At 49.1% G+C, this 26372-nt stretch overlaps 2 protein-coding genes across 2 annotated transcripts in view; both read right to left on the bottom strand.

Annotated features, from left to right (window-relative positions):
• Window positions 1-4058: 4058 nt before the first annotated feature.
• Window positions 4059-6340, bottom strand: LOC110473341 (uncharacterized). The gene is made up of 4 exons (XM_085556952.1): window positions 5895-6340; window positions 5506-5608; window positions 5210-5269; window positions 4059-5127 (listed from the first exon to the last, which is right to left on the bottom strand). The coding sequence occupies exons 1-4, from the start codon at window positions 5916-5918 to the stop codon at window positions 4988-4990; spliced, it is 327 nt and encodes a 108-aa protein (XP_085413078.1). The 5' UTR covers window positions 5919-6340; the 3' UTR covers window positions 4059-4987.
• Window positions 6341-6365: 25 nt separating this feature from the next.
• LOC146765841 (uncharacterized) overlaps window positions 6366-26372 on the bottom strand; it is an 87160-nt gene continuing 67153 nt past the window's right edge. The window contains exons 2-10 of the mRNA XM_085556953.1: window positions 12858-12961; window positions 11636-12290; window positions 11360-11482; window positions 11143-11222; window positions 10170-11057; window positions 9348-9831; window positions 8822-8916; window positions 8261-8410; window positions 6366-8066 (exon numbers count right to left, since the gene is read on the bottom strand). Coding sequence (XP_085413079.1) covers window positions 7899-8066; window positions 8261-8410; window positions 8822-8916; window positions 9348-9831; window positions 10170-10247 — 975 coding nt within the window. The 5' untranslated portion in view covers window positions 10248-11057; window positions 11143-11222; window positions 11360-11482; window positions 11636-12290; window positions 12858-12961 and the 3' untranslated portion in view covers window positions 6366-7898. The remainder of the gene's footprint in view (window positions 8067-8260; window positions 8411-8821; window positions 8917-9347; window positions 9832-10169; window positions 11058-11142; window positions 11223-11359; window positions 11483-11635; window positions 12291-12857; window positions 12962-26372) is intronic.

Here is a 26372-nt window from a genome sequence, read left to right as displayed (position 1 = left end):
TGAAAGATTTCCATTTTTATTAAAAAGTAATTATAATTTTTAAATTATAAATTTTAAAATTTATAAAAATTTAATTTCAAATTTAAGATTTCCCCAGACTGGGGGAGAAAAAAAAAAATCGAGCAGCCAAAAAAACCCTATCAAGTCCAAAATGTTCAGTGCCTGTTTTCAGGAACGTAGCTTCACCTGGGAGAGCTCTGGTCCCTGCTGAGGAAGATGATTGTTGTTTTAACAGTGAAATAGGAAACCCTTGGAATAGATGACGTGATAGATAGATAGATAGATAGATAGATAGATTACATAATCTCAGCATCAACACAGCTTGTTGATGCCATTGGTGTTAAAATAATAAAAGCAGAGAGAAATCAAACATGTTGACATAAAATAGTGAGAAAACATTTTTTGACATGATGTGATATGATCATAAAATTGCAAGTGGGAGTGCAGCTCCCTGAATCTTTAAGGGACACTTTCCTTTTGCTCTATTATGTTAGGAATTAGGCTGATTTCTCATAAAAGCCTGGACCTTTCAACCTTCCACTAATGGAGCTCCAGAAGAGAAACTAGGGTAAAAGTTCCAGGGCTGGATCTGCTCCCAGTGGTTTCCCAGAGCCTGAGCCAATAGATAAAAGGAATAAAGGGAAGAGGCTATAGTGCAGGATGAAACATCAAATACAGCCGAGGGAGAAGTCACCTGCTGTCCATCCAGAGCTGAGCTCCAGGTTTCTCTCATATATGTTTAGGGTATTCACCTTGTCTCCTCAATCTCCAGCATTTAACTCACACTTCTTAAAATTCAGTTTCCTTCTATTGTGCTGACTCACAGGCAGACAATAGCTCTACAAGGATGTTTATTTTCAGGGAGTACAAAATAATCTGCAGTTACCTGCTGCAGAATAATGATATATCCTCCAAAAAACTTCTGCTTCAAGTGTTTTGTTTATTATTTTAAAACTACTTTTGTTATGTTTTAGCTTGTTTTAACTACGTTAAAATGAACTCCTGCTCTAAGAGAAAAACTCATTAACAAGCCTACCAGCACATGCACTGAAGCTTTTTCAATCTGAAACGTCATCTTCTAAAAGCAATCCCCAATGTGGGCATCTCTGCCCCAGAATTCCAGTTGTAATTACAGCAGAGCAAGGAGATTTAAAAACCTTGCATGTGCCAGATCCCCAGAGGGGTCCAGGCCTGGTGTCCCTGTCACACAGAGAAAGGCTGAGCTTGGGGCTGCCACTTGCAACCAACCACAGAGGGAGGGTAGTGGAGATGGGGCTGCTCCAAAAAGCCCAGGAAAGAGCTCCACCAACAGATCCCAGCTTATCAGGCAGACAAGAGTCATGATAAGTGCTTTGGAAAACATTTGGGATCTTTAATTGGCTCAGATCCTACAGAGGATCTCAGGATTGTGCCACATCTGTCAGCAGCTTCCCTCTGGGAAAATGGATCAATGACCACACCTACTTTAAGAGCCATTACAAGAGCAATTACTTCATTTGCTTGTTACATTATAAAGTTGGAATGATACCACTTATCTTTATCAATTTTTGGCAGAGCTGATGCAAATGGACTCAGGTCATGGTCAGTGACACACAGCCACAGTCACCACCACAGACAATAGTTGAAATAATGGGGTTATTTCCTATATTTAGAGTTCTTTAAACATATCAAGAGTTTTTTGCGCCTGGAGCACCCATCAAATCCATCTTTGTCCAATTTAGAGTCACTTTAGGGTGAAACACCCCTAGCAGCAGGTGGACAGGAGATCTTTGGAGAACTCTGTGATTTTTTAGTGCTGCTCTCTGACAGCTGCTTTCCTGCAAGCCTGGAGAAGCCTGGAGGGCAAAGCATCAAGCTTTGGGATCTGGTCTGGAGTTCTTTTAATGGCTAAAATATGGTCTCTTTTCTCATAGGAAACAATAAACTGGAGCCAACTCAGTGCACACCTGTGTCCACTGGCGTGGCTGGGTCTGTGTCACAGCTGGCACAGACAGGGAATGAGGTTCCCTGGGGTGGCAGAGGAGCCATGCAGAGCTGCTGGGCACCCCTGCCTGCCAAATGCATGCCTGGTCCTCTGCCACCTCACAGAGATCATTTATTGGTCACAGAGCCTTGGCAGAGAGTCAGGACATGCATATTCCCAGGGGCTGACAAGAGAATAAATCCACATATTTCAAAGATCTTAGCAAATTAGAACCATCTGCAGCCTTACAGTGCCTTCAGAGCCCGAGCATCGCAGCCTGTGGGTCTGAGTTTCTCACCCTGGCAGGAAACAATGCTTCTTCTGAGCCCAGCTTAGCACCAGAAGGTGTCACTGGCACCTGTGTGGAGCAGACTCTCCTGCAGGACCAGCAGAATGCCCGTGGCTTTTGGGTACCCTCACCCCCAGCCAGCCCACAGGAATAATTTACTCACCAAGTGAGGAAATTATTTTTTTTTACTCACTTTACTCACCTGTCAGATTTGCCCTGGTGATTGACAACATGAGGTGACAACAGGTAAAGGAAAAGCAAAGCAGGTAAGTCCATCCAGCAGAGAAAAACAGGACCCACATTCTGCTGTTTGTCTTTTCTCACTTATTTCTTTTTTTCTAGAACAAAATTAAGCAGACAAATGTCTGTTTCCTGCAGAGTAAGAGAATATAACTCATAAAAAACAACATCAACTTTCATCAAGAGCCTAGGGTGTCTGTACAATGCCTGACATTCCCAGAGAGAGTCTGTAAATTGATTGTTTTAGAGAGAGGAAAAACAAAGCTTGTGTTTTCTTTCCCAGGGATCAAGTGACCTTCACAGTGTTTTTTGTCACAAGAGCAGATCTTTAATGGAAACAGAAGCAGCAACACTTCGAAAACTGAGAAACGAGTTAACCAAAGGACTGAAATAAAACCTCCCATCCGTGGGACATCGTGACCAAGTCCCCAGACAGGACCATTTTTGTAGAGACAGCCCAGAGCCCGAGAATCATCACATGCTCATGTTCCAGGTTCAACACCTAATTCAGGCAGAGCAGGAGCAAAGCTGTGGCTTTGGACTTCAACCCTCACTGGAAACTCACTTTCAAACCCTCCCCCTACTATTTTTCTCTACCCCAAGCCATCAGGGCTGCTCCAGCTCCTTCCCAAAGTCAGGCAGCATCTCCCAAGCCATTGTAGCTTCAATGTATAGACCAAAATTCCATAGAATATTTGTAGTGGATTGATTTACAAAATATCTAAAGTGATGAACTCTAGGAAGCGAAAACTCACCAGGTTTGTTATTAATCAAAAGGACAAGCCCAGTTATGAAATCTTAATTATTCTGGGGGTAAGCAAACTCTTTAGGTTTTGCCCTTTTAGCATTATTTTAGCCATGCTACTTGAATTCCCGTGCAATTATAAACCACATTTTGCCAATAGCGGATAGATTCAGGTCATTAAGATTTCATTTGACAGCGCAGACTTATTCACAATGGCCAAGCACAGGAGAGGAAAATCCAGAGGCACCCTCAGCTACTGATCTGATTGGGGTAGAAGCAGCCTTTTGCTGGCCTGCCACTCCCTGCAGAGCAGGACTGGGATTTGGATGCTCTCCTGGAGGAGATGAAAAGCTCCTGTGCCAGTCCCAGCAGCAGCCACTTGATGGCCATCCTGCTCTGCAGGAGAGGGACACCGGGGCCAGGGCAGGGCTGGGGACCTGCCAGGGACCCCTGAGCTGAGCAGCCGGGAGCAGAGGGGTCCCCTGACACCCCCGCACCTGGCTGCTGTGAACAACAGGTTTGACATCACCTTAAAAATCACTGGCAAGGCTCTGAGCTAAAGTCAGATGATTTACTATTAAGTGACAAAGCATGACAACTCTACTACTCACAGGAGAGCTGAGGCACAGCAAGGGAAAACAGCCAACAAGAAGATACAGAAGAGGTGGAGGCCTGGAAAGGTGGAGACTCCCCATCCAAGAAAAAGAGGATAAAAGGATCAAAATGTGTTGCAAAGTGACATAAAGAGTGAGAAATCAATAACCAGTAGAGGATAGAATACAAATTAATAAAGCGAATTATGTGACTTAGAACTGATTAACTTCTTTTTTTTTTTTTTTTTTTTTTTGCTAAAAATGTATAAATAAGTGGAAAAGTTCTGTATTGGCATCAGTGAGGAGGCCAGAACTTGTCGGCCACCTCTGTTGGCCAAAAATAAAGCGACACTTTCCTCTCTAATGCTCAAAGACAGTATTAGAGGGAGATTTTATCCCGATGATTTGGGAGGTTTTTGGTGCAAAGACCCCAAACCCCGCAGCCTGCACACGTTCTGCCCCTCTGAACAAAGCTAGGGCAGGGGCACGCTGGTTCCTCCCCTGGCTGCCCAACCCCTTCTCGCTCTTCTTCTCCTCTGCTGTTTTTCCCAGTGCCTGGGGATGGCATCACCTGCTCACTGTGTGGTGGAGAGCTGGAGGCTTTCCCCAGAACGTGTGGATGAGGCTCGATTTGGTGGAAAACAAAGAGATGCCACATTTAAAACAGAATGCTTCACTCCTTTCCAGCTTCAAGCCCCTGGCACTCCCCAGGAGCTCTGGGCTGCTGAGGTCCACTCAGGGCTGAGCATTCCCTCCTGATTCCAGACCTAGTGGGGCTGCCAGAGACCATTTGGGGCCCCACAGCTGCACTCCAGGACTCGGTGGGGCATTTTGAAATACATGGAATAGAATTTGAAGTCTGCCAAGGACACTGTGGGGCTCTGCAGATACAATTCAAGGTCCACGAGAACATTCTGGGGTACCAGCGATGCAATTTGAGACCCTCTGCACAAAATCTGTGGCCCTGTGCCTGCAATTTTGGGGACATTTTGAGATGGCAGGGGCACGAGGAGGAAGCATCCCACTGCCGGTGGGGCAGGCCAAGATGGACACAGTCTGCTCAGCACACTCAGGGCACTACACATCTGAAGGATACCGAGGGCTTGGATGTGTTTCTCCATTTTATTAATGCACAGAAAGCTGCAGCTCCGCTGAGCTCACCAGCACCAGCAGCACAGAGCTTGTAGAATGATGCACCATCTTCTTCTCTGCACCCTTGGAGCTCTCAGGATCATGCCCGTCTGCGTTGCCACGGAGCTGATTGAGATATCCCTGTCTCCCTCTAAGGGCTGAAGGGCTGTGACCCAAAGAAACAGAGCCAAGATGAAGCTCTGTGCCTGCACAGCCCCCCCACCCCAGATTCCCCACAGCCCACTCACCACTGAGGATGTGAGCCTGAGTCTCCAAATCCTGCTCCCTGATGTGCCTCGTGGCGCACCCTGGGCACAGAGCTCTGTCATTCCCTGCTCCCAGCGTGATCCCAGCAGGGTGAGCCCCAGCCCTGCCACCCTCCCACTCCCACTGACCCAGGGGCCACCAGCAGGGACTGGGCAAGGTGGCCACCAAGCTCGAGGCAGGGGACAGAGGGAGGCTGAGGCTCAAAGGCTGGGGTAGCCACAGGGTTGTTGCCACTGCAGTGCAGGGAGGTGGCCAGGCTGGCCCAAAAGTGACTCACTGATGAACCTGACGGCCGCCAGGCGCACCGAGGACTGAGAGTCCCTCAGGTAGGGCAGGCTCTGATGCATGAACTCTTCAGCACTGATCCTCCTCCTCATGAGCTGCAGGGAGCACCAGGGATGTCTCCAGGTTTGTCACAGAGCTCCCCAGCTGGCTGGGGTCACTCCTGCCAGCATCCCTCACCGCTGAGCCCTCCCTCCCGCTGGACACAGCAAGGCGAGAGGGGCCTGGAGAGGAGCCTCTGGGGCTCTGTTCTCGAGGCCAGGAACAAGCTCCTCCAGGTCCTGCCCAGCCCTCCAGCAGCCTCTGCTCCCCTGGGCTCTCATGGGGACAGACACGGGGCAGAGACAGCCCTCACCCAGCCTGGGCCCTGTGGCTTGTCCTTACCAAGCATTCTCCAAGCTCCCACATCCGCTCTTTCTGCAGCAGGTGCTTGAGCTGCGTCCATTGGAGAAGCTCTGCAGTAGCAAAAAGGGCTTCCCTGGAAGCCTGCAGAACAGCGTTAGCTCAGAGGTGGCACCAGAGCCTGGGGAAAAGGACCTCTTGGCTTTATTCCTGTGGTGATCCCACCCTTTGGAAGCTGTGACTTGTCCTAGCCCGAATGTCTTGGAGTCTCTTGGGGCCAGCCCTGGGTGACTGACTGAGGCTTGAAGCCCTGACACTTGTGGGGAAGCTGAGAAGCCTCTGGGCTTCTGGAGCCATGTTTTCCAGCCTTGGATGCTGCCTCAGTGGCCACAGGCTGCTGCCAAGCCCTGCTGGAGCAGGCAGGACAGGTGTTGAAAATGGCTGAGCCACCTTGTCCAGCCCTGCTTGTGCTGCTTCCCCTTCCCAGGGGCTGCACTGGGGGAGCCCTGCCCAATGTCAGCAGCCCTTACCCCAGTGCCCAGAATCCCTGGGGGGAGTCAATCCCCCCACACCAGTGCTCAACCTCCAAATCCATACCCTGGCCACGCTGGGGAGCTGGTCGCTGACACGGAAGAGGAGCGGGATCAGAGCGCCCCGCATCTGCCTCCTCATCTTCTTCTCATCCCTCCTCACCACGGACCTCAGCAGGTCCCTGAGGAGCCAGAGGGAGAGCTCTCGCAGCCGGCCGTGCTCCTGCCAGGAGGGGGAAAGGGCAGCCCTGAAGCAGCAGCTCCCTGCCCGTGCCTGCGGTGAGGGCCACGCTCCGGGGGCACATTCCAGAGCGGGCACAAGCAGCACCCAAAATCCATCCCTGGAGGGCTGAGCCTGCTCCAAGTGCTGCTTTCTGCAGGGCTCGGGCTCCCACAGCATCCTCACCGAGTCAAAGAGGGGCAGGATCTTCTCCACCAGTGCCACAGCGATGGAGCTGGCCTTTGACTTTTTCAGGTGCTCCAGGACGTTTCGGAAGACCTCAATGATCTTCATCTTCTCATCTTCACTGCCAGCTTCCAGTATCTTCATCATGCTTGGCAGGAAGGCTTCAAATTTTATTGACTTTATGAAGAAGAGAGTTTCCATTTTTTAAAAAATATGATGTCTGGAGGCTTCCCAGGGCAGCCACCCCGGGCCCCACCATGGCTGGGATGGTTTTTGGAGCAGTCAGCCCACATGCTGACTCCCAGCCCAGGCCAAGCCACTGCCACTCAACCCCAAGCCCTGGCTGCCCCCATACCACCCTGCTTGTGGCAAGCACATTTCTCCCTGTGCACCTCTATGGAAAACCCCGAGAGGGAGAGAAATGTGCTTGCCACACCCTGCTCACCACGTCAATTCTCTCTGACAGCCCAACGAGGGCTTCCAGCAGCAGGAAGGCCAACATCCCATGGGGATGCCCCGGATCGTCCCAGGCGTCGGGCTCGTCACCCAACTCCTCCAAGTCAACCTGCCCCAAGGATGGCTGGAGGAGCAAATACAGCTGTGAGGAGCTGCCAGAGGGCTCACAGAGAGGGGCTGGGGCCTCTCCTGGTAACTCACAGCTCCGTGAGAGGTGTGGCCGCCTTCTCCGGGAGGGTTGCTCCACTGGCTCAGCAGCAAGGTAGCAAACTCGGTTAGGACCTTGTCCAAAACGCCGGGCGCGGAGGACAGAGTGTCACACAGCTCCTGGAAAGTGCTGGAAGCCAGGGGGCTGCCTCAGCCACAGCGCCATGGCCAGGACCAGCCCCACAGAGCAGAGCCCATGCTGGGGGTCCCCGGGGTCCTACAGGAGGCAGGTCAGGGCTGAGGAGCAGTTCTCTGTGGGGCTGGGGGCACCAAGCTGCCTCTGGAGTGGTTTGGTCAGCTTTGGCTGCTGCAAGCCCACCAAGAGAGCTGGAGAGGTTTGTGGGATGGAGAGCCTGGCTCCGTGGGATGTCCTGCAGCACTCCTTGGATCTGGCAGCCACAGAGTCTCGGGGTCCCTCTCTCCACATGGAGCAAGCCCCTCAGATGGTCAGGGCCAGTACCTGTCTCCTTGAAGAGCCATCTTGCACAGGCTGATGACCACTGCCGAGGAGTATTCGCTGGTCATCAGGAGAAGCAGTGACTGCACTTTGGCACGGCCTGACTCCGTGGAGATGCATAGCAGGTTCTCAAAAATGCAGTTCACTACCTTGGGCACCTGGAAAGGATACAGGTGAGGATGGCGCTGCCACTGGAGTGCAGCCATGTCCTCAGCTGCCCTTCTCATTCCTCTCTGCCACCTTTGGGTGGCTTCAGGTGCCCAAGTCACCTGGGTTTGTGAGGAAGGGATGGAGGGAGGAACAAGGCCTGACAGGGCTGAAGATCAGGGCAATCCAGCCCCAGGGCACTTACATCTGTCAGCCAGAAGTCCGGGTCTTTCATGACCACATCCAGCATGCTGCTGGGCACCTCCTTGTCAAGGATGCTGGTGTCTCTCACCGCCTCGATGGCCTCGAGGACGACATCTGTCCTCTCGCTAGAGTGGAGGTATTTTCCAAAGGTCTACAGCAGGAAGGAAGACACGTGCCACTGAGTGCCCTGAGGTGCTGCTTGGCTGGGCAGAGGTTCCTGGCAGTGCTGGCAGCAGACCCCACAGGACAGCTGGCAGTAGTGCCTGCAGTCCCTGCGGGGCAGAGGGTGAGGAGAGAGGGTCCTCCACGTCAGGGAGGAGGGCTCATGGCTGGCCCTACAGAGAACTAGGGGCTTGCTGGGGGCCAGGATCTCCTGCTGAGGCTGGAGCTGCTGCCAGGACACCAGAGTGCAGCCCATGTGTTGTCCCTGCTCAGGGATGCCAGGAACCTTCTTGCCAGGGCAGTGAGGCCCCACCAGCCCCACCGATTCTGGGTCTCTTTGCTCACATAAGTGCCCTGCTGATGCCATGGACAAAGTCCCAGCAAGGAGGGGGGTCATTACCTGGGTACACTCTGCAATGCTCAGGTAACACAGTGAGGAGGTGCTCACAGCTTCCCAATAGAATTCGTCTGACCCATCCCTTGGCCTTGACTTGTCTAAACAGCAGGGCAAACACAGAATAGTCAGTAGGACAGAGCTGCTTTGCCAGCAAGGTCATCAAGCCACCCTGAGATCTGCTTGCAAGACAGCAGGACAGAATCAGTCAGGATTTCTGGGATTTCTCCCAGAAATATCAGCAATATCAGGAATAGCTTCTTGCTGTAGGCAAGAGGCACCAGCCAGGGTGGTGGATTTGCTCTTCTCTAATGGGGAAGAATGGCCTTTGGGACCTGAGAGTCAAATGGGCTTTGGCTGTGGGGGCCACAAACCAGCAGGGTAAAACACAGGTCCTGGACTTGAGCTTGTGCAGCAAAGTGACAGCTGGGATGCTACGGGAGGCAGCTGGGAGGGTCAGGAAGCAGATCTGTCAAGAGAGGTCTGTGTGCAGAGGGTTGAAGGCCACAGCTGCTCTTGCTTTTTTACTTACAGAGGAATTCAGCGAGGGAAGAGAGAGCCTGGAAAGCTGTATATCTTGTTTGTTCCTCGGAATAGCGGAAAATAATGAGACGTCCCACCAGCCTTCCCGTGGCTGGGACTGAGATGTCTGCAGGGCACACAGGCCCAGAACTGTCTCTTCCAAAGTTGACAGAGGGCTGGATGAGGGAGGCATGAGAAGAAGGACTAAGAGAAGGGTGTTGGTGCTGAACCTGTACCCAAGAGTGTGCCCAGGGCTGGATTCCTGGTGAATCTGGGCTTTGCAGGGTTCCATGGACCCATCTCTTGGAGCAACCAGCTGGGCAGCAGCCCTGGCATGGAGAGTGGCAGGGAGGGGGGCATGGGCTGGTTGGAGGGTGCGTGGTCCTTACCTTCAGAGTGGAATACCTGGACAGCAAACTGGTCAGGACACAAATCCTCCCCATAGCCCTCTCCCTCACAGCTTCTCTCTTGGATCTGGTGTAGTCCAGCAACAACTGGGGTGAGAGAAACTGCTGGTGAGCACTCAGAGCAAACACAGCTCTGCTCCTGCGCCAGACTTGTCCCATCCCTCATGGCTTCCTCTGGCCTCACACAAACCTGCAGTGGGCTGCCTGTCCCTGGGGTCCCTTACAATCCTGGACAAAAGTCCCAGGACAACTTTTTGGCCAGGCAGGTGCCACCTTCTGCAGCCACTGTGCTTCAGAGGAGCCTGGTGCCAGCCCCTGCTTCCCCTCCCCACACCATGCTCTGCACTGGACTGGGCAACTCATCCCCTCCAGGGTGAGGACCAGCCCCAGAACCCCCCAGAACTCCCACTCTGCTTGTGCCACACCTCAAAGATGTCCTGCAGCTCCTTGCTGACGCTGGAGGCAGGAAAGCTGAGCACCACTGTCCTCAGCATTGTGTCCATGGCTTTCAGGGTCTGCAAACACAACAGAGAGCAGTGCCTGTTGTGGCAGCAGCTCCCTGGCCACAGAGAGAGGCACAGACAGTCCCAGGCATTGTCCTGGGGAAGGTTGTGAGAAGATCAAAGAAAAGAATGAGAAACAATTCTTATCTTCACTTGCTGCACCTGTTGTTATGCACATGTGGAATGTGCCATGGAGATTTGTTTATCAAAAGGTGATTTATTAATTGACCTCTGGTGATGATGTTTGGATTGAAGGACCAGTGGGTCCGCCTGTATCATGACTGTTGGTAAGGGCGATGGGTTTCTTAATAAGATAGGACAGTAAAGTGATTGATCAGCCTTCTGCAATCATGGAGTCAATGCTAATTATTACCTGTCAATGTTAATTATTACAGGCTGGGGGCCTGCAGTGACAGCATGTCATCCTTCTGTTCTTTCCCTATGCCCAGGAGACTGATCTGTGCTCTCAGTGCCTGACGAGGACACTGAGCTTCCCAGGAGAGACACAGGGATACACAAAGTGCTGGGGACAGAGCAGCCAGGCTCGTGGGAAGGGGACAGAGCCACCAGGGTGGGAAAGCAGCAGCAAGACCTCAGCCTGCCTGGGATCTCAGGTCATGGGGCAGCACAGGGTGAGCAGGGAGCAGCCCAGAGGGCCTGGAGGCTTCTGGAGCTCAGCCAGCACTCACCTTGATGTAGAGGGACATGTTCTGGTTTGGCATTTCCCTTTCTGAGGGAAGCAAGAGGACACTTGAGAAACATGCAGAGAGGAGGCTTTTGGTTTTGCCCTGCAGCACATTCTCCACCAAGCTGCAAGGACAGAGGAGAGCCAGTTGGACACTGGTGCTGGGAGGCCTCGTGCAGGTGGCCTCAGAGCTCTGGGGCAGGGGCTCACCTCAATTCTTCGATGGCAATCATGGCGAGATACCGGAACTGTGAGGACAGCCAGTCCTTTGGCTCCTTTTCCAGGAGGTCCTGAAGAGCACAACCAGGATGGGACCTGGCAGCACCCAGTCCCTGACCCACCCAAGCTCTGTCCACACGGGGTGCCAAAGCCGGGGGTGCTTGTGCCCATCCCCAGAACACCAGATGGGATGTGCCCATCCCCTCACCTTGATATTCTCTACCACTTCACATGTTTGGCAGAATAAATCCAGGCCCTGGGTCAAGCCACGTTTTAAGGCAGTTTTGCACATGACATAGGTGCTCTTCAGAAATGTGAACTTGTGGGTGTCCTGGCAGAGACACAAACAGGGAGTGTTGGTGGGAGGAAGGACACCGCCAGTGGGACTGGAGCACTGGGAGTGCAGTGCCCTGTGAGAAAGGCAGCTGTGCCCAGCCAGCCCAGCAAATGCCAGCACAGCCACTGTCCAGCTGGCCACAGTTACCTTGTCAAGGCTGCTGACAAAGGCCAGGATGAAATTCACGGCGTCCTCTGATTCTTTGTATATAGGCAACCAGCTGGCATCTGTCAGAAGGGAAGGGCAGGGGGGCTGCAGAGGCTCTGGGCACAGGAGAGAGCCAAGGGCACCCACCCTGCAGCCAGCCCTGTGCCCACAGCCCTGGCACAGCCTGAGCAGCTGGTGGATGGAGGTGACGGGCAGAGGAGCTGTTCTGCTGGAGCTGGGAAAGCCCCAGTGCCCTGGGCTGAGGAACAACTGGGATATGGGCAGGAAAGGTCCAGAGTCCCACTGCTTCTCACTGCCCACACCCTGGAGCCCCTCTGCTCTGGTTTTTACCTGGGAGAGGCTCTGCTAGGGCTGGCACCCAGCCCCAAGCCACCCTGGCATTCGGGTGACATCCTGCCTGTCCCCCAGGACTGCTGCTGTCACCGTGCCAGGAAAACATGACCCTGGCATCGTGCAGGGTGTGCTGCTGGGCCCCAGCCCTGCCCAGCCCCACGGGACCCCTCGCTCACCGAGCTGCAGCGGCTGCATCGTGGTTCTGTCGTAGAAGGAGACCATCTGTGACCAGTTGTTCTCCTGGGAAGAGCTGTCCTCCTCCCAGGCCTCCCTGGGGGTGGCAAGGGGTGTCTTCTCCATCCTGTGGGATAGGCAGTATGGGGGATCCTGGGCTGGTGTCGTGGGAAGCTTTGGCAAAACACTTCAGCCCCACAGGGCTGCCAGGGGTGGTGGGGCAAGACATGGGCTGCACTCGGGGGCTCCGTGTCACTTCCAGGCTCCTGCCTGTCACCATGCACTGCGGGCAGCAGCCATGCTGACCACGCCTGCTGCACTGGGGTGTCACAGAGAGCCCCACTGTGACACAGCACCTGCTTCTAGTCCCACTGCTTGTTGACACGGGACCTGCCTCCAGCAGCAGGTCCCAGTGACCCACCCAGGCAGGGAAGGGCTGGGTGTCCCCCCGGGCACAGGCCTGGCATAGCCCTGGGCACCTCAGGGTGCCTCCAGATCCCACTTTACCCTCATGTCCCCATGGGACATCCCTGGTGCCCTGCAGTGCATCCCAGAGCCCTGTGTTCAGACACTCTGAACATGCCTTTCCTTTCAGAGCCCAACCCCTGCAGGAGTGATGGGGAGGATGGCAACCACCAGGATGAAGCTCTAAGGGTCCTCAGACTGGAGATCCTGGAGCTCAGCCAGCACTCACCTTGATGTAGAGGGAAGTGTATCTGAGGGAAGCAAGAGGATTCTTGGGAAACATGCAGAGAGGAGGCTTTTGGTTTTTTGCCCTGCAGCACATTCTCCACCAAGCTGCAAGGACAGAGAAGAGCCAGCTGGACACCAATGCTGGGAGCAGCCCCCGAGGTCTTGTGCAGGAAACCCATAAGGGATGATCAGATTTGCCTTCAGAGCATGGGGTGTCCCTCATCTTTATTTCCTCTACCTCATCTTGATTTTCTCTACCAGCTTGTGTGTGTGGCAGAATAAATCCAGGCCCTGGGACGAGGCACAGTTCCAGGTGGTTTTCCCCAGGAGGGTTTTCTGGCTGCTCTGAGCTGGGGGTCCCCAAGGCTGCAGGAGCAGCTGTTCATGAGCAGGGTGGGAGGAAAGGCTCCCCTTGGGCATTCCAGCTGCTCTCAGCCCCCTTGGTCAGGGACAGGGACATCTGCCCCTGCAGGGACAGATTTTCATGCAAAAGTATTTACATATATTAAAAAAATTGGAGGAGAAAAGAACCTTTTTGCTCTCAGCTCTTCTCAATCCCACTGCCTGGTCCTGGAGAGGTTTGGATATTTCATAGTGATGAGCTCATGTGCATCATCCACTGCTGCTCCATTCCAAGGCCAGATTGGGCTGTAGGGCTGATTTACTCAGGGGGAGGTTGGGCAGCAGAACCTGTGGTACTTCTGCATGAGAGCATTAAAATCAGGCAGTGATTCAGGGGTCAGAAAAGCCACAGCTCACTTTAGGGTCTCGACCCAGACATGGGATGGGGCATATACAAAGAGGAGAAAATTTTACTGCTGCCACTAATAATAGCAGCTTTACTAAACCCATAAAAACCAATTACTGGTGGAGTTGGAAAATAATGAAGTAGGTAAATAATTTACAGGGAGGGAGAGAGGGACTGTTTAAACCCCAATAAACTGTGACTGCTCTGAAGCAGCCCCCAGAGCCTGCAGCAGTCTTCAGCTAGGTGCACATTATTTAATTGGTTTCAAGTGATTTTCTGGACTGCTAATCACCAAGATGTAATTAAAAGCCTAGGCAGCATGTTGAGTGCTATAGTACATTGGAGATGTAAGCTCCTGAGAGCTCCTGTGCTAAGGATATCTGCTCCCCTTGCCTGGAGTGTGAAATACCAGAGAGGAGACATTTGCAGGTGGGTGAAACAGAGGAATGCAGGGCAAGTGGCCACCAGTAACTGCTGAGAAGTCAAGGTGAAATATTCATACACATTCAGAAAAAAAACCACTGTTCATGAAAATACAGATTTTGAAAAGCCATTGAATTTTGAAAATTTTGAAAATTTTGAATTTTGTAAGGGACAGAAGTTCTCCTTACAGGCATAGGCTGTCTCACTAAAAAGAAGGGGGGAAGGAAAATGGAAGTTTTGCTTCACAGTTTGAGTCTTTTAACTACTCATCAAATAGTTTATGGTCTGCAGGATCCTCGTGGTGTAATGAATCTTTTTCGTGTTTCTCAGGACCAGCTGAGAGCAGCTGAATAAAGCCCAGCCATGCTTTCACCCCTGTGTGTACAGGACAGTGGGGGGAAAAAGAGGGACTGAAAAAAAGGCCAGTAACGCAGCATGAAGAAGAGATGGAGATTTTAAGCTCTGATGGAAGCTGGAGAACAGCTCTTCCCTGGAAAGGCACCATCAAAGCAGCTTCATCTGCTTAAAGACTTCCTGAAACATGATTCTAAAACCACAGCACTTCCTGCCATGGCTTTCTGCTGCACAGCTCATTTTCCACAAAGCTCCAGCTGACTGGGCTGCAGCCCATCTATGAAGGAATTTCAGATATATCCTATTTTTGTTGTTTGCATCACTTTCCTTTTTATCCTGGTGTTGATACAGCTACAGGGCTGCACCTGGTTTCTTGCAGAGCCACTGATGTTTGTTTAAACATCTTCTGCAGCAGGTGTATCTAGCATTGCTGTGAGGGGCTAACACAGAGCACTCAACCAGCTAAAGCTGCTCTTTGTGCAGTGAGTGTGAGAAGGTCGGGGGGGAACTCAAACATTTCCTCACTCCACAGCAGAGGTTCATGTAATACAATCACTCTGTTGGCAGTGTGAGAGGCAGAGGGGATATTTCCACAGGAAAAAAAGGCAATTTTAAAACAGGAGCATACTCCCAAATCAGTAGGCTCCAGGAAGGAACTGCCACCTCTGCTGACCACCAGAACCATCACCTTTGTGTCTCCACGGGCTCTGCTCTCCAGCAAGGGCAGTGGGGACATCTGGCTCATGGGCACACCTCAGCCGTGCTGCAAAGGACAGGCCAAAGCCCTCTGGCTCCTCCAGAGTTTGCCTTGTGCCTCTTATTCCCCTTGTCCCCATCCAGTGACCTGCAGAGATGCCACTGGAACAGGCCAGGTGGGTAAGAGGCTGCAGCTTAAACCCAGAACCACTTCCAGACACCACGGTGCTGTAACACAGGGAGAGTTTTGAGGGATTGTCTCTAAACCAGCAGGCTTTTGGTTCAGGAGGAGCACATCAACACCTGTGAAAGCACAGCCCATGACAGTTTGTGCACAGATGTGGACTGAAACCAAACACCCCTCCAGCCCCACAGCTCTCTCCTGCTCCAACAACTCAGCCGAAAATTTTGCCAAAGCACATCCAGCCCTACATGCTTCAGTCACCAACTGTGATGGTGAAGCATCTCCCACCAAGCAACAGCACTGCTTCCACATTTAAACATGATAGAAGACTGAAAAATGAAAATGTTTTGGCATCCCCATGACCTAATATGTCCAAAAGAAACAAGAGTCTCCTTGCTTTCCAGGGAAAACAGGAGGTGAAATCAGAAGTGGCTGTTGGAGGAAACATGAGTCGTGCTGCTCTAACCAGCTTTGACTTTATCTGCTCTTCCCAAGACTGAGGAAACACAAAACTGAAAGTTCCCTTTTTGATGATTAGATAATTGCTGGGGAGAGAAGATTCTGTGTTTGTGCAATTGTTTTGTTGCCTTCTTGTGCTTTCTAATGGTTTTCCTGGTAAACACTTCCCAGCTGAGCTGAATGGGATTCATTACGTACTGCTTTGGGCTTGGAAAGCTTGAGACATCTCCCTCACTTCCCCTGTTCCCCTCAGCATTTTGGCAGTCACAGGCAGAGAACCCACACTCCTAGCAGGGATGTACATAAAAGGAATGCTTGTGTCCATGGAGCAGCTGTCTGGGAAGATGCCACTCATTTCTTTGGCAGCAGTGCTGGCAGCTGGGACAGCAGAGCCCTTCCAGAGTTCATGGGGAGCATCTCCAGTTTGCAGGAGTTGGGAGGGTCCTGGCTGGGAGATTCAGAGAGGTTTCTTGGCCTTAGCAGCCTCCCCCAGCATTTATTGCAGCCCGTGCTCCCTCTCATGAGCACAATCCAGGATAATGTGTCTGTTGCAGCTCCTGACCTCGTTATGAGAGGAGCGTGTTAAACCCTTTGGTGAGATTCCTGCAGACCACACTGCAGAGCACTGCTTGGCTCCCGGAGAAGCAGGATAACTCTTGGAGTCCAGCACATCCCTCTGGCTGCCCTGGCTGACTCCAGACCCTGGCAGGGGGCTCAGACACCTTGGCATGAAGTCAAAAACACCTGTGGTTTTGATTTTAGTCCGTGGAAAAAGCTGCCAACTCTGTATGAGGAATTACAATCCACAAGGGTTTGAGTAGTGTGATAGTTGGATTAACACAGGGTGAAAAAGTAGAAATTTGGGGTTTTTAGAATGGGGTTCGGGGGGTACAAGATGGAGGGATTTGGTCGTGTCTTGGCTTTCTTCCCCTTCTTCTTGTCCTTCAAGTCTTGCTGTGATGGTGACACTTTTCTGTTGGTTTAAGGTAGAGACACACTGTCCAACATAAATTAAAGATCTTGGCACAATATTGTAAACATAACACATGTAATTTTTGAAATAAAATGTAAGCGCCACCCAAGGTGACAGGCAGATTGCCATGGCCTCCTTGCTGGACAGAGCTCAGCAGGTCAGAGAGAGGATGTTCTAGATAAGGAGGAATAAACAACCTTGAGAAGCTGATCCTAGGCATTCAGACTCCTTAGGCTGCACGGGCTGGGAAATGAGGACTTTTACACTCTTGGGGTCATTCCAGCACCACAGACCCTGAGATACAACCAATGTACTAAAGACATCTCATCAGCATTTGTCAGCTCTGCACAAACACCACCAGCCTCAAGAGACTTCTCCCTCAGGAAGTGTCCTCCCATGGGCAGCTCAAGCCCAAAGTCCTGCTGGCTGCACAGAGGCTGCCATCAGATGAGTGCAAATAATGTTTCTGCCCTAGGTCAGTAAAGAAAGTCATGGCAGAATCAGATTTAGAGCTCTCATCCTTTAAGTGCTCTGAGCCAGGAAGGAGAGGAGAAATCCACGCCACTGATTCCCTGAACACAGCACTTCCAAGTCACAGAGAATTCCTGAAGAGCTGGCCAAGGAGGCAGATCTCATGGCTGCAGACAGCTGCTCTGCTGGGCACAGCACACAAAGAAGGGCAGTGAAAGGAGAGTTTGCTCTGTCCTGTGCCAAGGCAGGACAGGGAAAATGCCATCAGGAGGGACTGCCAAGGACCATTGGGATGGCCAGGGCAATGCTTCTCTGGGGAAGTGAGCCCCAAAAGCTGTGGCTGCTCCATCCCTGGCAGTGTCCAAGGCCAAGCTGGATGGGGCCTGGAGCACCCTGAGATAGTGGAAGGTGTTCCTGCCCATGGCAGGGGGTGCTGGATGGGCTTTAATGTCCCTTCCAATCCAAGCCTATCTAATATTAATCATACCCTGAAATGCAGAAGAACCACCTGTGTTTGCAATTCTTTATAACAGAGCATCATCGTGTCTGTGCTGACTCGTGTACAAGGAAAAATATAATTATTCATCACATTAGTCACTAGAGATCAAAATCACTTCCTCACATTATGACTTTGTAAGCATTTATCTGCAAGTGTTCTACAAGGTATGAAGTAATTATTACACCAAAGAAAAAAATAATCTTTATCAGATCACTTTCAAAAACATAGTAATAGAAGAATCACAACATCAGTCCTTAGCAAGTAAACAGGAGTAAAGGTCATGAAAACAACAATCACAATGTAGGCAGAACAATCACTTCACTTCCCAGAACCTGCTCCCATTTTCTGCTAGGTTTTTGTTCAGCCACGTCCAAGACTCTTCCTGCAGACTTCCCCTGTCTGGCCCTTCCCAACAAGATCACCTCTCCCTGGTCATGGATCCTTTTAGTGCCACTCCCAAGCTCAAACCTGTCCCTAAGCTCCCATGGCTGCCTGCACAGAAAGAGCCATGGACCAGCTCCATCAATACACCAGCAGGGACACAAATCAAGTGAGGGACCTAAATACAGGTGACAGCTGTCACAGAGTCCCACAGATCAAAATCACAGCCAGTGAAGAGGTGACAGCAGCTGAGACCTGCTCAGCTTAGCATGGGGTGCCACAGGCAGTTATCAGCAGAATGTGTCCTCGGGAGCAAAGCTGTGGCTTTGCAAGAAGAGATGAATCTGTGGAGATCAACTCATTTTCTTAACCACATAATATTTGAAAGACTTGTTTCCCAAATTCAGAGGCTGAGGGAGAAGAGAGATTAAAGATGGGACAGCAAATTAGCAAAAGTACAAATGGCACAATGCAACACCCCTATGAGGGGCAGGAATACAAAACAAACATTCTAAGGAGATTAAATTTAATAAGAAGGACATTCAGCTGGGAAAAATAGAGTGACATGCTCTGAGGATTGAGTAATGAACCCAAAAGGATAACAAGGATAACACATCCTCTCAGGATTGAGCACGTTCTCACTGATGACCTCACTTCATCAGGCCACCAGGGCTTCTGTAAAAGATAACAATCTGATCTCTCCTCAAAGCTTAAGCAGATTCTCAGGTTGATGACTCAAATGTGAGTCACAGGGGCACAAACCACCAAAGGATTTTACACACATACGAACCCCAAGCTGCACAAGCCTTCCTAGAAATACTTGTAATGGAGGAGCAGCATTTCAAGCACTCTAAATTTTGAGTGGTCCTCAAAAATGTTTCAAGAATTGCAGTTGATGTATATCAAACATGGACACTTTTATCTTCTCCAGCCAAATGTAGTGTTCCCTCCATGATAAATGCAATTTATTTTTACATTAAAGCTATTTTAGTAACTTGCACTCATAATCATTGCAATCACAGATCAGGATTGCTGTACGTCACAGTAGAAGACTCAAATGCCTTGCAATTAATTTTATATTTTTATTCTCCAGCAGATATTTCCTTCAGGTCTACACAAAGAGTTCAGTAGTTCCCCAAATGTGAAAATTATGTTTACACCACTCTGCTAATGAGATCACTTCCTTTACAACATCACTGCTGAATAACTTTCTCCTGGCCCGTGCACACACTCCTACCCACCTGCTAATTCACTCTGGACTATTAATCCCATGACTCAGTGGGATGTTGAGTCACCAGTGATGCAAGACCTGTCCTCAGTGCCCAGCTCATCATAATCCAGCAGCAGGAGCAAACAGAAAATCCAGAGCTGCCATACAAGGAGCAGGGACAGATGTGGCCCTTTAGGGACATCCCTCCAGCCCTCCCTGTGCTCCTGCAGTGCCACAGAAACCAAAGGGAGACAGGACCTGTGCAGAATCTTTGCTTTTCTTTTTTTGCCAGGGTCAGGATTAAATGCTCGAGATGGAATTTCTTGTTTGGACTCAGATGTTTATTAATTCTTATCTATGTCACAGTCTCACAAGCCCTGAGTTCTACAGCACTTCAGTCTAACAAACTAAAAATGGAGCTCCATCTCTCTCTCTACAAGGCCTTTAAAGCTAAACTGTCCAATTAAGAAATGTCACCTCAATTATTTTCACTTTCAACCCAATAACCAGCCACCCATGCCCTGCAATGTGGACTTTTTTATCCAATTACACAAAACCACCCAGATTCATGGGAAGAAGGTGAAGAAGAAGGAGCAGCCTCTGCCCTAAAACCTCCATCTTTCTTCATATATATTACTATATTCTAAACACTTAAACTCTGAGTTTTCCACCCTGTGATATCACACACTTCTATTCAAACTCCACCCCCCCAATCCCAGTTCTATCATTCCATTTTGGAAGCTTCTCCATGGCCTCAGGTCAATGCAGTGTTCTCTTGGGGGTCACAGCCTGTCAGCACAGAAAATCTAAAATTCTCATCATCCAGGGTCCCAACAAACCTGGGCCCTGCAGGGGAAGGTCTGGTTCCTCTGCAGAGGGCAAGGAAAGGACAGATTTATTTGTAGCCTTAATAGTGTCTAAGGAAAACCACCCCATTTCCAGATACCCCCATTACTACCTCCACATTGCAGGCAGTGCCTTCTCTTCCTTCTGCTCTTTTCCTTCCCCCTCAGGACCACAGGGCAGTTATGGGTGATAAGAATTTAATGACTCCTGTGGGGACAGGATTCCAGGTGTCTCCATCTCACTGGGAATTCACCCACATGCAGAGCGCAGCCCAGAGGGAGCTGCAGATAAAGAGATGAATCAAACCCTGGCAGAGACCCAGTTCCTTCCTCCAGGAACCAGCAGATACAGGAAGAGCCTCAGTCAGCATCATCACACAATCTGGACCTTCTTTCCCTTCCCCTTTGGCAGCTCTTGGGAAGACTGAGAGCCCACGTGGCTCACTTCAGCCTCAGCTTTTGTCTCTTGGTTCTTGTCCCTTGTTCACAGTGAGAGCTGCAGGGAGGGCATCAGAGCTGCTCCTCCTTCCCCCTTGGGATGAGCATTGCTGTTCTGGGGATTCCCCTCAGCTGGGGAAAACTCCAAGTACCCAAAAGGCTCCTGCACAGCCCCAGTGAACAGCCAAGGACTTAGCCAGGGAGGAGGAATTGAAGTAATCCTCACCTTTCTGGGAAAGGGAAATGCAAGCCTGTGAAGTTTATTTCCTGAGCAGATTGGATTTCTTCTTGCTGAGAAGGTCATCACTCCATTTCCCACGAGATTTTATTTATTGCTGCAGCTTCCCTACTGAATGTCACGATTTAAACTCCTATTTAAGCACTCACCCAGTTCCCCAGTGACTGCCTCAGCTCAGCTGCCAGACAAAGCAGGAGCCTCTTCAAACAACACCCCTAAAATAGAAACCATCACCATGTGGGTGAACCAGAGCTTTTGGGGGGCTGCAGATATGGGAACAGCCGTGTCAGGACTAGGAGTGAATCACCAGCCCAGAGTGACCCTTTTCCCAGGGAGATGCATTCCTCATGGAATGCTTTCCTGCCTCCCAGCCAGGTATTTCCAGCCTGAGACTTTTAAAACCAAGAGCTCCCTACTTTCCCCAATTAGGTGTTAAACCCTCCTTTCTCTGCAGATCCGCTCACAAGGCTCCAGCTCGACCTGGAGTTTTTGCAAAAGTAATTTAAAGGAGCTGAATCCTTTTCAATAAATCTTACAGAAGGATTAAGGGAGCTGGAAGCTGAACACAGACCTCCCGAGTCTCAACTCGGTGCCTCATTCACAACATCAGCCTCTTGAGTTCTCTGCAGCAAGAAAAATCATCATAAAAAATAAAAAATAAAAATAGTAATGCCAACAGTGCTAGCATCCTAAATGCAGAACTAATCCAGAGGGATTTTGTATGGATTATTTGCCATTGTCAACTCACTGTCTAACAACAGTGAAGAAATTTTTGTCAATCAAATTAAACCCATTTTAGCAGATGGAAACATTAACAATGTTCCATGGGAAATATTGAATTTGAGGCTTTATTTCACTACAGCACAGAGTCACATAAACTGCCCTCTGCAAGAGAAAAAAACAGTCCCTCCTGAACAAGTGTTTTCTATATTAAAAAAAAAAAAAAAAAAAAAAAAAAAAAAAAAAAAAAAAAGATAATTCAGTTTTAAAATTTCCCAAATTTCCCCTCCCTGCCGGATGCTGGGTTGATAGAAGAGACTGCAGGGTTAGAGCAGCAGAGCACCACTGAGACCAGGAGCACCGAAACTGAGCTCAGGCAGGGTAGGGCTGCTGGATGGAGCAAACCAAAATTGGCACAATAATTAATCAAATCACCTTCATCTCTGTCTATTTAGGAATATCACAGAATCACAGAAAGGTTGAGATTAGAAGGGGCCTTAAAGCCCATCCAGTTTCACTCCTGCCATGGGCAGGGACACCTTCCTCTGTCCCAGGCTGCTCCAAGCCCTGTCCAACCTGGCCTTGGACATTTCTATGGATGGGACAGCCACAGCTGCTCTGGGCACCTGTGCCAGGGCCTCACCATCCTCACAGGGAAGAATTTTTTTTCCTAATATCCCCTCTATAAATAACTATTGTTGTTACAGCACCCAGAGTTGCTGTTGAGGTAAATCCCAACCACCCAAGAGTTGCCTGCCTGCTCCTGAGCCTCTATTCCCACTGAAAGTCAGGCAGGGATTCCAGAGCAGCAGCTTCAGACTGAGCTGGGAGCTGGGAGCCAGCCAAAACCCTGGCACCCAAAGCTCCTGCCTGGAGCACACACGCCCATGGCCCAGCAGATGGATGTGCAGGAGGCAGGGACAGCCCTGCCCTTCCCTACAGCCCTCCAAACTTCTGCTTTACAACCAGGCTCCTACAAAGGACCCTCAGGAAGAGGTTTTACAGTGAGCCAGAGAGAGGATTGATAAGATGATCCATGCTCACCCCTGAAAGAATTTTCTACCAAGGTTGTTGACATAGAAACCAAGAAAGAAAGAAGTATAAATAAGAGAAATGTGCAACTGCCTGTTCCAATGAGCATTTTGTCTTTCCTGACCAATGAGTAAAGTGTAAAATTATGAGTTTGCTAAGAATGTATAAAAAGCATCCATGCTATATTAAAAAAAAAAAACAAAAAAACAAACCAAAACACTTTGAAGCCTTCTGAAAATGGAATGTGTTCCTTTGGATTGTCTCCATCTCAACTATGACATAGGAGGACCTACAAAGGACCTACAAGGGACCTTTTGTAGGACCCTTGGGGGTTCTACAAAGGACCTACAAAGGACTTTTTGTAGGACCCTTAGGAGGTTCTACAAAGGACATACAAAGGACCTTTTGTAGGACCCTTAGGAGGACCTACAAAGGACCTACAAATGACTTTTTGTAGGACCCTTAGGAGGTTCTACAAAGGACCCTTAGGAGGACCTACAAAGGACCCTTAGGGTCCTACAAAGCTCAGTGAGCAGCACCCACTGCAAAGCACTAGAAAAAATAATCAAAATAAAGCAAATCCTTCAAAAACTAGAGGACCAATGTTGATCCCTCCTTGCAATCCTTGGCTAGTCAAAGTCACAGAGCCTTGGCCAACAATGCAGCAGCCCAAGGGTGGCTGGAGCTCACACAGCTCCATGGGGTCATTGCCTTTATCCCACAAACCTTTGCCCAGGTGAGATGAAGTACCACAGACTGTTCCCTGGGTAAATTAACATAAACCATAAACACAACTATTAAAAAACTTCTAGAAAATTAAAAAACAAAATAAATTCACAATTACAAATTTCCACAAACAACTACTGGTCATAAAAAAATTAAAAACCACAAAATAACTATTTTCCTTATAGAAAAGTCTCCATAATGTTAACAAAAAGATTTCTCTCCCTAAATAAATAAAAAAAATCCTATTCTAAAAGTAGTAAACTAACTAAAATTTTAAGTTTTGTTTCTTTACATTATCAATTTAAAAAGTTATAAAGAGAAAATAATTATTCTAAAGGTTTTATTCTAATTCTTATTACTCTTTAATTACTATTAATAATTTTTTCTTGATACCCTTTTAAAATTTTAAACCTACTTTACCTTTCTCCTAATCCTACCTCACAACAAGAAGTGAATACACTAATAACCAACACTAGACCCACCACACTCATTAATATATTAACAAAGAAATCTCAAAATTAACAAAATCTCAAATGAACAAACCCTGGCAGCAGAGCATCTTTGCCTCTTGATGCTCACAAGCATTTAAAAAAAGCAGCCTGGTTTGCATTTCTTGAGGTTGCTGACAACCAATACATAACTGCATGGAAATTGGGGGATTAATATATTTGTGCCTTCAGTCTGCTGCTTCAAATTCAGCACCTTCCAAAGTGAAACTGGCTGCAACATGCTCTCAAGGCTTTTTAAAGCAGAGACAGATCTACGAAAGAGGGGGGAAAATTAAAAAAAAAAAAAAAATAGTGTAAATCCTGACCTTGGAAGAGGTGGCAGAGATAAATAAAGAATTGATTATCCCCTAATCCTGACTAGCAGGTCCACCAATATAAAGGATGATTTTATTCACTGCTGCTGCCTCTCATACTTCAGAGAAAACATCAAATGGCAGCATTGAGATGCTGGGCAGGTTTACACCAGAAGGAATGAGGAAATTATAGCTGCTTAAGCAAGTACCACTGCTGGGCATGTGCTGATAACACAGAAAACCTGGGGGGAAAAAACCCAAACAAAAAACCCAACCCATCAAACAAACCCCAAAGTCCCCCATCCCCACATTCCTCTCCCTACCACACTCCTCTGCCCTCTTGGATTAAGGGTTTCCAGCTTAGGAAGGGAATTGCTCAGGCAAATGTGCCAAGATTCAGAGCCAGAGATGAGCTCCAGATGAGGAGATACCTCCAAGCCCTTCTGGAGCTCGGAGAAAGGAGCAATCACAGATGTTGCAGCCAGTGCCAGGACTGGGTCTGGCTCTGGGCACTGCTGCTCCTCGTGGGAGGGCAGTGCCAGGGCAGGGATCTGTGGTGTGACACAGGGCAGGGGCACCAAGCCCAGGCTTTGCAGCCCTGTGGTTCCTCCCAGCCAGGAGCACTCCCTGACCCAAAACACGCCCAGGATCTGCAGTAGGAAAATGCAGCAGCTTCTCCAGAAGTTGTTCACAGCATCCCAGCCCAGCTGCTGCCTGCAGGGATGGGGAGCTCCCAGTGCTGCCCTTGGGAGCTGCTGGTGAGCCAGGACACACCAGGATCTGCAAGGACCTGGCAGACACCTCTGGCCAAGACAAAGCCCCCCTAGTAGGCAAATGAGGGAAATGGATTTGTAGAGGATCCTCAAAGCCTGACAGAAGGCTCACACAGTGTGTGCATCTGCATGCAAACCTGGAGATAAGAAATGCTGACTTAGAAATGCCATGGAACAGGACAGACATGGCTGAGAGAGCAATGGAGCTAGAAACAAGTTTAAAAGGATGGCCTTGCAAATAAGACTGGGTACTTTGGAGAAATAGAACTATGAAAAATGCATTATGGCAGAACCCATGAAGGGTAATTTTAGATGATTGGCCTTAAGGCATTTACAGCACGGTGTGGCAAAAGCTGAGAGGCCAAGAAATGCTTATAGTGTACTGTAATTAAGAAATACGATATATACACAGATATATAGAAAGAAATCAAACTATGAAAGATGCACTGTAACAGGACCAATGAAGAGTAATTTTAGATTATTGGCCTTAAGGCATTGACAGCATGGTGTCTTCTTCTTCTTCTTCTTCTTTGTCTCCTCCTCCTCTTCCTCCTCCTCCTCCTCCGGTTTGGGTGGTTTTGTGTAATTGGATAAAAAAGTCCACATTGTGGACCACGGGTGGTTGGTTATTGGGTTAAAACTAAAAATTATTTAGGTGTCATTTCTTAATTGACAGTTTATCCTTCAAAAGCCTTGTGCTGCAGAACTCAGGGTTTGTGAGACTGTAACAGAGATAAAAATTAATAAACATCTGAGTCTAAACAAGAAATTCCATCTTGTGCATTTAATCCCAACCCTGGCAAAAAAGAAGCAAAGACTCCACGATCGATCAGCCAGGCTCCAGGTGCGGGGGGAGAGGAAAGCTGTGTTTGACAGCATTTGTATTTGTCTCTCTAGACATAAAATTATGATTAAGGCTATTAAATAAACCAAATTGTTTTTATGGGATTGTTTCCCTGGTTAGAGGTAATGCTGAGAAAACCACGAGCCTCACAATTCCCCCTGGGAAGCACGAGGCAGAAGCTGGTGCTGGGTGAAATTAAAGCTGCACAGGGTAAAAGGAAGAATATAAATTTTCTTGTGCATGCTGATTTTCTTTAGATTAGGGAAATGCTTGCACACATTCATCAGTAAAAACCTAGCAGAAAAGAGAATAGAAGACTTTTATAAGGAAAATCATCATTTAGCCCCAAAAAAGGAATTGAAACCAGGAGTTTAGGCATTTGAAATTACTTTCAATTCCAAACAAGAATGGAAAGTTGAAATGCTGAGGTCTCTTGTGAGCTGGAAAATGAGACATTAGGGAGCCCTGGGTGAGAAAGTTTGAAATTAAATCACAGTATTTTGCTAAATACTGACACCCTTAGGCTTCAGGTGAAGCAACAGGAAAAAATCCTTTAAAAGTGATTGTCTCAATTAATATTTACCATGGAAAATATCAGTGGAAGCACATTTTTTAATTACAGAAGTGTCTTTTCTCTAACATTACTGATCCGTGGTTTTAAGAGGCTTTGAAGAAGGCTGGGATTTTGGAGGAGGTGTAT

This window comes from Lonchura striata, chromosome 18 (assembly GCF_050655825.1).
Source record: "Lonchura striata isolate lonStrDom1 chromosome 18, ASM5065582v1, whole genome shotgun sequence".
Classification (NCBI taxonomy): domain Eukaryota; kingdom Metazoa; phylum Chordata; class Aves; order Passeriformes; family Estrildidae; genus Lonchura; species Lonchura striata.
This window is presented reverse-complemented; position numbering and strand designations above follow the sequence as displayed.